Source organism: Macaca thibetana, chromosome 6 (assembly GCF_024542745.1).
Source record: "Macaca thibetana thibetana isolate TM-01 chromosome 6, ASM2454274v1, whole genome shotgun sequence".
In the NCBI taxonomy this organism is placed as follows: domain Eukaryota; kingdom Metazoa; phylum Chordata; class Mammalia; order Primates; family Cercopithecidae; genus Macaca; species Macaca thibetana.
In genome coordinates, this window is record NC_065583.1 from 137,189,796 (window position 1) to 137,205,202 (window position 15,407).

General features: G+C 33.9%; 1 protein-coding gene across 2 annotated transcripts in view; it reads right to left on the reverse strand.

The window, feature by feature from the left end:
* Window positions 1–15,407, reverse strand: part of NADK2 (NAD kinase 2, mitochondrial) — a 44,214-nt gene continuing 28,807 nt past the window's right edge. The window contains exons 8-13 of one of the 2 annotated variants that reach the window (XM_050794522.1): window positions 14,631–14,696; window positions 13,162–13,257; window positions 7,130–7,185; window positions 6,311–6,364; window positions 3,849–3,972; window positions 1–1,599 (exon numbers count right to left, since the gene is read on the reverse strand). In XM_050794522.1, coding sequence (XP_050650479.1) covers window positions 1,461–1,599; window positions 3,849–3,972; window positions 6,311–6,364; window positions 7,130–7,185; window positions 13,162–13,257; window positions 14,631–14,696 — 535 coding nt within the window. In that variant the 3' untranslated portion in view covers window positions 1–1,460. The remainder of the gene's footprint in view (window positions 1,600–3,848; window positions 3,973–6,310; window positions 6,365–7,129; window positions 7,186–13,161; window positions 13,258–14,630; window positions 14,697–15,407) is intronic. The other variant, XM_050794523.1, reaches the window with a different exon arrangement.

Consider the following 15,407-nt stretch of genomic DNA (forward strand, 5'->3'; position numbering starts at 1 on the left):
TTAACTTTGTACATTAACATTTATTTTAAAAAATTGATAAGAACAACATGTTAAATATTGGCAAAACTAAGAGCACTCAATTTGATTATCCATCCAGCTTTCACAGAATTTACTTCTGAGCCCACAAGACTCAAAATTGTATAAGGATAGAGTCTGTTTCGTTCATCAACATATGTAGCACCTGACATAGTAGTACATGGCACAGAGTGGGTGTTCAATAAATATCTGTTAATGACTGAACAGAAATTTTCAGCAGCAAGTGAAAGAAACACATGACTTTGAACAATGGCATGAGAATACCAACTGTTTCATTATGCAATGACAGGATCTTTTGGCAAAAATTCTAGGATTACTTATAAGTAGATCAAGAATTAGATAATTTCCTCCAAAAATAAAGGAATTCTCATAATGGGGTGGGGGGTGGGGAAAAAGTCCTAACATTTTATCCTAAAAGCAATTCTGTAAAACTTGGAGTATAAGCTAGGTGAAAACCACACTACTAAGGAAGGCAATTCTAAAACTACTGTGTTTTACATATTTATTAAAGAATCCATTATTTGTGATAATACTCCTAACACAGGTAAAAATATGTTTACAATATTTTACCAAACTCCTAATAGAAAATGTCTAATCAGTTCATCCTTTTAGTCTCTGAATCTTTCTTCCATCTTTAAAATTTGAGCATTTTAAAGATGGAAGAAACCTGTAGGACTCACGTCATTTTTTAAAAAATTGACTTAAAACACTTATTGGATAACTAATACATTTGTAACAGCATCATGATTTGTTCTGATATCTGTATTTCACCCAGCACTGCTGAAATTACACGGAATGAAACTCAAATGAAAGCATTCATCTATAATTTCAAAAATGATTATTTGAAATTTTTAAATCAATAGTCATAACATCATCTTTGTGTTCTGAAATTAGAAAATTCTTAGCACATATACAAACATATTTACCTATGTCAATTAGGTCAATGTCAGGATTTACCAAAATTCTCTGTCATGAAAATTTTTTCAAAATCTTGATTTTCGGGTACTATAAAAAATATGCACTAATCAAATGATATGTGTTCAGTTCTGACAATCCCACAATTAGGAGGAAAGGGAAGGAAAAAACACTTATACAGTTAAGTTTCAAATCCTAAATATTTAGTCCTTTATTTAAGCCTGCCCCTATAAATTTAAAAAGATATCAGCACTCTTGGTTACCAATTGTAAGCAATATAAAAATTTCACTGCTATCAATTCTAATTAGTTCAGTCCATCCATTTTCTTATACAGTGAATGTCTTTTTTTCTATCAGAATTCAACAGAAGAATAATGCAAATCTCACTTCTGAGCCCACAGGCAAGTAGTCTCAACAATAACCAAAAAAATGTCACTTTACAACTGGTAGTCCGTTTCTGAAGTAAAAGTATTTTCTCCAGTAATCAAAATTTGTCATGAGGAAATCCTTCACTGTTCTAGAAGCACAGTTCGAAGCTCATCTTCTTTATTGATCATCATCGAAGCAATTGCACCATCATTAAATTCAAAAGAAGTTCCTCCATCCACAACCATACAGGCATCCCAACAACGAGAACGAACACAAACCCTAGGCAGAAGGAAATATCTCATTAAATAGTAATAGTTTTCTTAATCTTAACTAATAGGTTATTTTAATCCTGGATTTTAACCTCACACATCACTTGGGCCTCCATTTTAAAAATCAAGTTGTTCACTGGTATGAGAAAATTAGTGACTATGTAAATATATGGGTATATTATGAAGGTCTCCAAACGCAAATGTTCAGGATAGCACTATTCACACAAGCATTCAGCAGTAAAGAAGTGCAGACCTGACTGAACTCACAGGCTGTTTTCATACGATTGAATGTTGAATTACTAACATCACAAATACTAAGTATTGAACAAGAGTGTTAACTATTTTCATGCAACATTTTTACTTAAGTATAACACATATACAGAACAGTTGGGTATGTGTATATGTATACAGGTATACATAATTATTAATGTACAGTTCAGTGAACACACTTATGATCACCCAACTCAGGAATCAACTGTTACCCAGCTTGCCAGAAGCTCCCTCACTGCCTTCTCCCAGTCACTATCCCTGCTCCCTCCTCAAGCAAACCTACCTTCCTAATTTCTATCACTGTAGTAGTAATAGCTTTGTCTGTTCTTGAGCTTTATATAAATGGAAGAATATAATATGCACAGTGGTGTCTGTCTTCTTTTCAATAGTATGTTTGCGAAATTCATCCATGTTATTATGTGTAATATTAATAGTAGTGTGTTCATTTCTAATGCTGTATGAAATCACTTCTATTGTATGAAAACACCAAAATTCATCTGTCTCTTCTACTATTCATGGACATTTGGGTTTTTGGCTATTGGGAGTAGAGCGGTTATGAATATTCTTGAATGTCTTTGTGCACATATTTCTGTTGGTGCATACATTTCTGTTGGATATATACCTCAAAGGGGAATTATTGGATCACTGTGTATGCTATGTGCAGGTTTGCTAGGTAACTGCCAAACAATTTTCCAAGCTATATATTCCTAACAGAAATTTAGGAATATACAGAAAGTTGTAGTTACTCCTCCTTGCCAACAACTGGTACCTTAGCCATTCTGGTGGGTGTATATGGTAGTGTATTATGTAGTTTTAATTAGCATTTCCCAGATGAATAATAAGATCATGTTTTTCATATGTTTATTAGCCATATGAATATCACCTTTTGTGAAATGCCTGACTTTGGCCATTTTTCTATCACGTTGCTTGCCTTTTTCTTATTGTCAGTAGTAATTTTTATATACTAAATATTCTGGCTATGAGCCCATTGCTGGATATAGGTCCTGAAAATATCTTTCTCGCTCTGCCTTTTTGTTTTCCTAATTGTATCTTTTGATTACTGGCAGTTCTTACTTCCAGTGTAGTTCAATTTATCAATCTTTTGTTGTTACAGTGCTTTTTATGACATGTTTAAGAAATCTTTTCCAACTGTCAAAATCACAAAGCTATTCTCCTATTAGCAAAAACTTAAGAGGATATATCTTTGAAGGAGTCTTTGTCGTCTCACTCAAACTGAGTAGAGATCTGTAGATTAATCAAATTAACTGTCAAATGACAACGTGAATTTTAAGATAAATTTCCTTATTTGTGTCTAACCTGGGGAAAAAATTAATTGTTTGTCTATAAAGAGAAAATATGTACACTGAGGTCAGCAATTTGTAATTACTTAAGCTGTTTTCTGCTTGCCATGAGATAGATGACATTTTCTCGGAATTTTAGATTTTCTTGTTAATTTGGAAAACTGGGGAACCTTTACAAAATAAGAACTTATATCCACTTTTTTATATCCTCTCTCCCCAAAAATAAAATGAAGCAAATTCAATAGGTGGGAGGTCACTTTTAGGGAAAACCTAAAAGAAATGAAAACTATTCTAAAGGTTTATTGCTATGCAATCTAAGTTTTCTATCAGTGTTTATCGTGTTTTTATTCTACAGCTTATGAAAAAGAAGGGGCTTTCTATTCAGCTTCTTTTACAATTATTGTGTCTTGGTTCATTTTTTAAAAACCAACAAATCACTGAAATAAATAACTGTACCCTTTCTAGTCACTTAAGTTTTAGCTTCTCTAAAATGGCACAGTAAGTGTACAAGAAAATATGATTTTAGCCGGGTTAGCATGATACCTTATTACTTTCACAGGTTCGACTTTTCCTGCTAGATTAAGTTTGAATGAGCAAATTTAATGAAATTAAATTGTTTTCAAACCAAGTGTGCTTTGTAACAATGAAAGGGATGAAAATAGTCAGAAGTCAGACCGAGGATGCTTACTTTGAGGAGAAACAACGCTGACGACTGCTTGAGAAAACTCTATTTGCTATTGGTTCTCGAATACTGAAAAGTATTTTTGGTTCTTCTGGACTGTAGAGCAGTGATTCATTATATTCATTTGTTACTACAAAGAAAAAAAAATATTACCACACTCAATAAAAGATGGTCACTTCTGAGAATGGCAAAACAAAAAATAGATGCCATCCCCCATTTAAAATTAATTCAGTTCCAAAAGTCTATTTGGGAACAAGGTTCTTGAAGCTCGTAACACATATTCCATTAAAAACAGTAACAAAAAACCTTATAAATAAGAATTAGGTACCATGATTTGCCCACAGAAACACACATCACCCACAATACAGTAGAAATAGGTACAATTGGGGAAAAAGAAAAAAAAAAAAACCACTAGCTTCAGAGCTTGTAATTAAACAATGGAGGAACTAGATAGATGCATTCAAAAAAGGAACTTGAGTTGCCATATTGCCCTGCCAAGTTCTTTCCAAAATACCACATCAAAGAGCTCATAACTATGATAATAAGCAAACAGCGTCAATATAAAATGCAGTCACAAACGACAACAGGCAATATCCTTTCTCCAATACATCAACATATTTTTTAGAAATCTTTGGGACCTTTCTCTCTAATCAAGAGGCACATGAAGGCTGGAATACAAAGCACAAATTGGTTGAGAAAATTACAAAGATATCAGGCCTGAAAGAAAGTTTAGTTGAGTACTACGTTAAAAAAATTAAAAGACTGTCAGATAATCTACCTTATTTACGAACGTTTCATTTGAATTACTGGCTTTAAAAAAAATCTAATTCACTCACAAAAATAAAACTTTGGCTCCGTGACACACCACGAAAAAGCATGCTAGCTCTGAAAGAAATTTCAAAGGAGTAATTTCACAAATGTCTGTAACAGTGATTGCATCACTGGCATTCACTGTTGCTTCTAAAGATAGTCAAATCTTGAAAGGAATGCCATTCATCAACGTAAAGCTTTGGTATGTTTATTAAAAGAAGAAAACCACAATGATACATATATATGTGTGTATATGTATGTGTATATATGTGTGTCTGTGTGTGTGTATATATATACCCTTAATTTATATATATACCTCACATAAATTTCAGTTATTTTATATATATTGTTTTTTAAGTTGAATTATATAATTAAGAAGCAATTACTCTATGTGCCTAACTTTCCTTTCATACAGATTTACTGCTGGTGCTAATTCATGAACCATGATTAAAATAATCTTGTAGGTCTCAAATTGAGTGAAGGAGACCAGAATCCATTTTAGAAGGCTGAATGGGGCTTGAGAGATTTACTTCTTTTTTCAAACTATTTTAGAGGCAAACTGTCCCCCCCAAAAAGGAAGTCTTATGTGGAAACCTAACAATAAAGATAAACTGACACTATTAAAATACTGTATCAGGTTAGAAGGTATTGCTAACTCATTTTAAGGTAATCAATGAGAATGAGGCTGTTAAGATAACTCAAATCCAAGCATTTATGTCTATGGATGACAGTTGCAGTCTTACATGTATCAATATTCACTTTATGTCTATATATTTTTTGTCATATATGTTGAGAAGATCCTTACATAGGTATGTAGATGTAACTTTAAACACATTTTGGTTTGTGGTTTTATAAAAAACAATCTACCTTGAAATTTTAGGATATCCTTCAATGGAGATAGCAAAAAATAGCTTTAATTTGAGGTGCATACAAGAATGATCCTGGTAGATAAGTAGACTTCAGTGTGTTACAATCTGATATGCAAATCAAACAAATGTGTTTTTCAGTTTAAAAATTTAAATTGTTTTAAACCGAATGTAAAGAATACATTTGAAGAACTCCTAGAAACACCAGCTAGATGATCTACTTTAACCCCCTCTTTTTACAACTGTGGAGGATCACAGCCTTGCCCAAGTTTCACAGCTGATGTAGTAGATCTGGAACTGGAACCTACGATTTCAGATTTCTTGATAAGTATTCTTTCTCTAACAGCGCTAATTCTCTTAAAGGAATCTTGAGGTAATCAGGCAAAACTAGGGAGAAGAATGTTAAAAAGAATATTCGAGTGAATAAGAAAATAAGCAATCATAGCTCAGTGAATTCTATCTCATTCAGAGAATATTAATGGCATAGTGAATTTAGCTATGCACTTACTATTTGTGAGATAAAGATTTTTCTGTAATTCCCTATCCCCCAGGACATGTTTGCAGTTATACTGCTTTGACTTAAGAGTTGTATTTCAGGGTTGACTAAAAATCACAATAAACAAGTCCAACTTTAATCTTTATGTTGCTTAAAGACATTTAAGGGGATATCATATTAAAAGCATGTTTGAGTAAAAAAAAAAGTACTTTGCTAATTAAATAACACTTCACACTATCATTCTTAAAACTGAAATAGAACTAAACTGTTAGTGATTATTACCAATTGTCACTGACCTTTCTCTACCAATTCTCTGTTCAATGGAAGACTCAAATTTCCTTGTCGTTTTGCTATTGAAAAAGGAAAGGGGGAAAGTATGATTAAAATGCATATGTGTTATAAATACATATATATTATATAACATAATAGCTAATATAAAATAGCATATATACATTACATAGCATATTATCATAAACAGTAGTCCCCCCTTGACCTTATTAGCACTTTTGCTTTCCATGATTTTGCTTTCTTCCAGTTTCAGGTACCGGCAGACAACCATGATACAAAAATATTACATGGAAAATTATAGAAATCAACAATTCATGTTTCAAATCGCACATCATTCTAAGTAGCATGGTGAAATCTCACACAGTCCTGCTCTAACCCACCTGGGATGTGAGGCATCCTTTTGTCCAGCTTATCCATGCTGTGCATGCTACTGGCCCATTAGTCACTTAGTAGCTGACTTGGTTATTAGATCGACTGTCATGGTATCATAGTGCTTGTGTTCATGTCACCCTTATTTAACTTAATAATGGCCCCAAGGCACAAGTAGTGATGTCGGCAAATGAGATATGCCAAAGAGAAGCCATAAAATGCTTTCTTTGCACGAACAGGTGAATGTTCTCAAAGAAAAAGGTCATATGCTGAGGTTGCTACGATTTATAATCAGATATATGAATCTTCTATCCATGATATTGGTAAAGAAGGAAAAAGAAATTAATGCATAGTATAAGGGTTTGGTAGTATCCAAGGTTTCAGCATTCACTGGGGGTCCTGGAACATGGGCCCTGCGGAAAAGAGGGGACTACTGTAATAGCTGTTTTGGTACTCACCAATATTTAAAACATCTTCTACTGCCTGAGTTGCAACCCTGTTAATATTGAATGACCTAGAAACAAAAATCACAAAATTTTTAGTTTTAATTCTAAAAACATGCTAAAAATCACAAATGAATAACCTACTTAAAATATAGAAAATTCTTAGAAATTGGAGAAAGTTCTAAATGAACAAAGTTAAAAACTGGTAAATAATGTACTAGTATGGGTATGATGAGACAAGTATTTTCGTACATTTATGGGAACAGAGATATTGCAGTTGGAGAGCAATTATGCACTATCAAAATTAAAATGAACATATTCTTCAATCTAGTAACTTAACCTAAAATATACCTCCATCTATAATACACAAAGATAGGTACAAAAATTATTAGCTGAAACGCTCTTTATAACAGCAAAACAACTCAAATATGGAAACCCACAGAAAGCTAATTAAATAAATTATAGCTACTCATTGATATTAAAAATAATACAAATATATGTGCTGATGTGTAAGGATAACCAAAATACTAAGTTAAAAAACAAAAGGCATCATATAGTGTATATATTGTTTCATTTTAAGAAAAAAAAAATATATATATAGTATGAATCTAGAGATAAGCACTACAGATACGAAATGAAAAGGAGACTAGCTTTTTGCTGTATACCCTTTTGTACCTTTTAACATATTCTTTAAGTATTAAATTATACTTTAAGTTATAAAATAGTTTCCTTAAAGGGAAGAAATATTCTACATGTGTAATGCCTTGCTTAACCACTAAAAACCAAGCATTAATACAAACATGAATAACTTTTCAAAACAGTTCTGTCCTGGGGGTCTATAAAGATCACTAAGAAAAGGTTGTTTTTTAAAAAAAAAAAATTCCCAGTAATTTTGAATTCTTCTACTGCCTCATAACTCTTCATACATGATCTCAACAGATAATCCCAAGGAACAGGAATAACATGAGTCAACACAACTCTAAACCTAAATCACTGTCTCTCAACTTTTTGAGGGAGGGAGAATAAGAGATACTCTTATACCTGCTAACCCTGTACCCTTCATGTTTGGAGAAATGCAAAAACATGAGAACTTTTTTCTTAGGTCTACAACCTTCACCACTCTAAGAGTTCCCATTTAAAATCAGATACAACCTCTACTACCAAACTGGAAGACAAACTGAGTATCACATCTTCATCAACTACTAAAGCTCCATTTCCTAAAAACACATCTTCATCCTTACTTTAAAGTCTGATAGGGCAGCATGTATGGAGAAAAAGGACTGAGAACAATCTTAAAAAGAAACTAATTGAAATATATGGTGATCTGGCTCTGTAGTACTTCTCCCAATGTACGGAGTAAACCTGATTCCCCACTGACCAGAGAACTGACATGATAATGGGACAATTCAGAGACATTTGCTGTGTAATACCACCCCTATATCCTGTCTCCTGTGGAAGAATTTTTGGAGATGCAGACACGGAATAACTCTTCCCCAAACCTGTTTTTCTTCCTGAACGCATATTTTCTAGCCCTTCATGCCATATAGTCATGTGACTGAGTTGTAGCTAATGAAATCAGAGTGGACATGATGAATAAAACTTCAAAGCCTGGCTCACAGCCTCCCATGGGGAGTCCCCATGCTCTTCTACCTTCTGTAGCAGAGCAACCGGAGGAGCTATGTTTAGAAGGTGGTAGAGCCACGTGATGGAAGAACTCTGGCTCCTTGAATAACCACTTACAGGGAGCTGCTTGCCAATCAGGAACACTCACTGCAGACTTTAAAAGAACAAGAAATAGACTTATACTGTGTTAAGCCACCGAGATTGGTGGTTTATCTTTTATAACAAATAGCTTACCGTGAGTCATACATTTCCACATTTCATATTAGAAGTAAAGACTAATTAAAGAATTTCATACAAGAAAACAAGCCCCTCTCTATCAAGAATTAAAAGAGAGAAAAATAGACTATTCTAATCTTTTCTTTCCAGTGAGTCTTCAGAGGTCTATGGTTTATAGATAGGTTTAAAATTTAAATCATGACTTCACCATTTATTAGCCACATGGCTTTGGGAAAGTCAGTTAACTTATGAAACTTTGGATTCTACTTATGAAAATAAAATCACCTACTTCCAGAGTATTTGTGAGAATTGAAACAAGATCATCTAATTAGCTTGGAACAAAATATGTGCTCAGAGATGGTAGTATGATAAAAACAAAAATTATTAACGTATAGAAATATACAGCTTTTCCCCAGCCCCTCTGGCTCCTAGGCTTCCCTTCTCTTCCTACATTTCTTGAAGAGAAAAGGACAAAAGATGAATGGGAATTGCAGTAGAGAACATGTTAGATGCAAGCAAGCTGCATGGGGCTTGGTAGAGAAGAGACTGAGTAACCAAGGTGGCAGGGATAGGATATAGCTTGTGAGAAAGACTTTTATACTAGAGCACAGGAAATAATAGAAAACTTTAACAAGCAACATAGAGAAGGCTGAGATTTTAATCTAACCCATACTTATCGAAATGCAACATCAACACAGGACTCAACTACTGGGTGCATGTGGGAGGCGAGGAATGCTTTAAAAGCATTGTAGTGGCTGTCATTCCTTATGCCCCGAAAGGTTGAAAACTTGAACTATCAAAATCTATCAAAATTACACCCCTCCCCAGACAGAAGCCCCATTGCCTCTAGCAGAAGCACTACTTCACTGAGATTAATTACAAATTTATCTTGGTAATTCTTCAATACAACCTAGTGACTTTTCTTTCAACTATGTGACCTCTATAGACAGCTCAGAACCCCTCCCCCTTTCCATTTAAAAACTGACCTTCCCTTGTGAAGCAGCACAAGTAGTAATGACAATGAAAAGGGCACTGATTTTGCAGTCCAGCACACCTGTACTTATATCCAGGTTCTGACTCTTACTTCTTGTATAACTTTGGCCTAAATTATCCTTGCTAACCTTTAATTTACTCGTTTATAAAATGGGAATGCTACTACTTTCTTCCAGGATTTCTAAAAGGATTAATTAATATATAAAAGTACTTAGCACAGTACAAAGTAGCAGGGGCTATATAACTGATAGTTTGTATTACAATGCATAAAAAATAAACATACAGAATCACGGAAGTTCAGAAGGCAAAGTAAACTTACTATTTTATCAGTTCCAATTCCTGCATTTTGCAGACAAGGAAATTTGTACACAGATGCAAAGCTAGTCTGTGGTTTAACCAGGTCTCTTAACTTCCAGGCCAGTACTCTTTTCAATTATACCATTTTGCCCATTTTTTATGATAAGAATACTGGGTAAAGACAATCTCTATTTCTAACAGAAATTTCCATTTCTATTTCTAATTTCACTCTAGTTTTCAAAAAGTAGCATAGCATGTTCAACAGGAAAGATGCTATCATCATAAATGAAAGCTGCTAGCTGTAATGTTTTCAATTTAATCTATGAATGGTTACAAAATAATTTTATAACATATTAAAGGATTAATTTTTTTCACAAAATTATTGGAAAATTCATTTTAGAAATGTTCCTTTCACTGGCCTTCAGGAAAATAAATTATTAACCTATCTTTTAAAATGATACTTCTTATTTTTTCCAAAAGACTATTTGGCTATTTTTTTTTATTGAATACTTATGAATTAAATGACATGATATCTGAAAAATAACTTCAAAATAAATAGAACAAAAGTAGATAGATAGGGGTACAGAGGTAACAAGATTGGGCATGTGTTGATAATTACTACTAGCTAATGGTATGTGGGGATTCATTACATTATTTTGTCACTCTTATTACAAATTTTTCATAATAGTTTAAGAAGTCATGCTAAACAAGTAGGAAATAAAACTCTAAATCAAACTATCCAAATGTAAGAGTTTGATAAGCATTGTTTTAGCTATATACAATTGTGAGCGTATAGTCATTTACTCAAAAAATACTTTTTGAGTGAATACATATAAGGTACCGTGCACACAAAAGATTAAGCAGGAAAAAAAAAAAACCCTAGTCACCATCCCAAATCCATAAGGTTGCTTTAACTAGCTGGGTACTAGCATATTAGATAACTAATAATGTAATAACGGCTATAACAGTGCTATGAGAAAAAGTGTTAGGGAAGGATAAAAATGATTAATTCACTGTCTTTATGAAAGAGGTGAGTGTTAAAGATTTGCTAAAGAGAATGACATTTCAAGACTGAATTTTCAGCCAGTGGATAGAAAGTGGAGTGTTCAGGCATTCAAGGCAGGAAGAAGTTGCATTGAGCAAAAATAAAAAGCCAAGCGAGAACAAGAAGCGTGCTGAGAATTGCAAGGAGCTGTGCCAATTCTAGTGTGCCATAGGTGGGAGTAAGGGTAGGGCAGGAATAAGGCCAATAAGATCACTAAGGTCATATGATAAAGGGCCTCAAATGACAGATTAAGCAATCTGAACAGAGGTCAATGAAACTTGTAAAGCAGAGAACAGAGATAGATTTATCTACATTTTAGAAATATTACTCTGTTGTAGACACTGGAAAGGATGTGGAGAAATAGGAACACTTTTATACTGTTGGTGGGAGCGTAAATTAGTTCAACCATGTGGAAGGCAGTGTGGCGATTCCTCAAGGATCTAGAATTAGAAATACCATTTGACCCAGCAATCCCATTACTGGGGATATACCCAAAGGATTATAAGTCATGCTACTATAAAGACACATGCACACGTATGTTTATTGCAGCACTATTCACAATAGCAAAGACTTGGAACCAACCCAAATATCCATCAATAATAGACTGGATAAAGAAAATGTGGCACATATACACCATGGAATACTATGCAGCCATGAAAAAGAATGAGTTCATGTCCTTTGTAGGGACATGGATGAAGCTGGAAACTATCATTCTCAGCAAAATATCTCAAGGACAGAAAACCAAACACCGCACGTTCTCACTCATAAAACATCAGAACACATGGACACAGGGAGGGTCACACACCGGGGCCTTTTGTGGGGTGGGGGACTGAGGGAGGGATAGCATTAGGAGAAAGACCTAACATAAATGAGGAGGTGATGGGTGCAGCAAACCAACATGGCACGGTGTGTACCCATGTAACAAACCTGCACGTTGTGCACATGTACCCCAGAACTTAAAGTATAATAATTTTTTTTTTAAAGTAAAAAAAAAAAAAAAAGGAAATATTACTCTGTGTAGTGCAGATGACAGCCTCAAGAATAAAAGGTAAGGCACAAAGAATATTCACTAAAAAGGTGCAGGCTTGGACCAAAGTAGCAGCAGTAGAAACCCAAAAAGTGGACTAAGATTTCAGAAGTACAATGAACAGGATTTCGAGACTGGGATATATAGAGAGGAGAATGAAGAATGGAGGACTACAAAGGTAAGAACAAGGTTTTGAGAAATCATGTTTTGCTTTTTTTCTCTAGACATGGAGTCGGGTAAATGCTGATGGTATTCAGCAATATAAAGAACACAAAAAGAAAAACTGAAGACAATAAATTCAGTTCTGAATGTGTTGAATCTGAAGTGTTACTAATATCCCATCTGGCATGTAATTTTAGAATATGAGTTTGTACTCAGGAGAGAAGGTATGTTTGGGAGGCATCTGTGAGGAATGTACTAAGAAGACGAGACTACCCAGAGGGAGGTTATAGAGTAAACAGGACATAGGATGCACCAGGTTATCTCCAGTTAGGCTTCTAATATACAAACCTCCAGTCTATTTTTGTTTATTGTACTTTGTATTCATTTTCTTACTATTATTTAAAATATTTTTCATTTTTAAGAAAAGATAGTCCCAAAACCACTTCTCATTTCCTTTCCTTTACAAACCTAGTGCTCAATAATGACCAAATCCAGGCTGTAACTGTAATCCAAGAAGTCAAGGCAGGACTACTAGACCCCAGTGATGAATGAAACAGAAACTTGGCCTACCTACATAACACCACCAGGACACCTCTTGTGTATTACATGCCTTAGATGTGCCAATATATTACATTACTAAAAATATTTCACAAAACTTGATAAGCAACATCCCAAGTTACTTACCAGGCTTTTGATCCTGTTCCAGTACACAAATTGAGCCCTGAACTCTTCTGTTTTTCCCATGGACCATCATCAACTGAAATCTCATAGTAGGAAGCCCTGTGAATTGAGAATATAAAACTGTTTGCTGAGCTTATGGTTCACAGTAAATAAGATAGTCTTCTTCAGAACTAAGGAAATCTTAATTAAGTCAGCTTACCCAAGAAATACTGGACTTAGTAGGCACACACATCATGATGCTAATTCCAATACTAATTAAGTGAAAAAGTTAGAAGAAATAAAAAACAAAACAAAACAAAAAAAAACTACATGTCTGCATGCCTGTCTGATTTATATATTCCCTTCTGGCAATACTTTAATATTTCAAATAGGGGCTTCTTGCAAATTTTTGGCTAGCATTGTGCTATTGCTCTTATGGAATCTAACATACACAGAGCCTCATTTCAGAATTCAAAAAAGAAAATACTATTCTTAAGTGAGTTTCATTCTTGGTAGCTAGTCCTTAATATATTTTAAAGCTGATTCTAATTCTTAAAGTTATTAATAGTTTCTACTAAACTATTGTTTCTTAAGCTACATGCTAATGTACCTCTTGAATTAGTAGTAAGCTAACAGAGATTAGATAATAAAGCTGTAAAGAAAATTCTCAACCAATACTGGATTAGTGGACAAAACTAGAGATAAACCAGAACTATAAATTTCTTTGAGATTTACATTTCTTAAAATATTTCATTAATATGAAATCAAATGAGTTTTCTGGCACTAGCAAAAATGGCACTATTCTTTAACTCCATGAATGCATAAATGATTTGTAACTATTCAAAGAACTTTTGAAATGTCTAAAAGCCTATTTTGTAAACTCTATCTTAAAATAATTGTGTCACTGATCAACAGTGAATTTTTTTCTCCAGCAAATAAAAAAGTTAAAACCATAATAAAATACAACTTTTCAAAATAATAACAATTACTGGATATGCTTACAAACACTACCACTGTGGATAATTTATCTCTTATTCTAACCTTTACAGTTTATCCTGTAAGCTCTTAATTTGTGAGGGCTTTGCCTAATACAACTCCTTTTCACTTTTTTCTCTATAGTCAGAATTTCTTATTAAAAATAAAACATAGCAGGCCTAACATTCACATTTAATCTATTTCATAGCTTTGTTATATCTTCCTAGAAAACACACACATTAGGAGCCTATTATGTACAGACAAGCCAGCCAAATCCATAGAAGTGGCTGCTACTATGCCAGAATCAAGTAGAAACAAAAGAGATTAAAGGTAAGGGCGCATGGGTAGAAAAGAAGCAGAGGCAGAGAGAAAGACAAGTACAGTCAGGTGAGAGATGCTGAGCCCAAAATAATGAGCAAATTTAGTGTCATTCTCACATGCAAGTTTATCAGGATTAGTCAATTCATAGAATTTTTGTTTCAGGGAAATTATGTTTTTAAGGCAGCAATAAAACTCACAGTCCCTTTAGAGTGGGTATACTTCTTCTTAAATTGTCCACTGCTACAGCCCAAGAATAAGACATTCTAGGTTAGAACAAATAAGAGAAAAGAAAACAAAATTGGGCCTTTAAAATGTTCTTAAATCTAAGAACATTATAAATGAGGCAGGAATAATATTGCTGCACTTCACATTTTCCAAGCAAGGCACTTAAGTTTTCAGAGCATAGTGAAGCCTCAATACAGAATCTAGAATCAGAAATACTGGGTTTACGTTACAGTTCTGATGCTAGCTACTTGTATGACCTTGGGCTAGTTATTTGAACTCTCCAAATCTCAATTTTGTCACTAATAAATACAACTACCTTTCTCACAGGGTTGCTATGAGCATTAAATGAGATAGCACACACAATATAAGCAGTGCCTGGCACATAGCAGGCATCCAATAAATGTTCATTTCCTTTCTGCCTAAGGGTCTATGTCATAAAATCTTTAAAAGTGAGTTATAATACCTGCAGTAGTTAAACTGTTTTCAATAGCATCAGAAGCCAATCCATTGCTGTCCTTACTTAGTAAAACCATAAGGTGAGACATCAAAGAACACAAAAAGCAGCAGCATCAGTTATTTATGAGATAAACCAACCAGATCACTACTGCCACAGAAAATAAAAGCATTTGATTGAAAATCCCCTCAAGAAACTTCAGACTCCCCCAAAATCTATCAACTGATGCCAGTTTTCCTCCATATATAAGTTTTTAATTTTTTAGTAAGTATAAAATTATAAAGCAAAGCTAGCT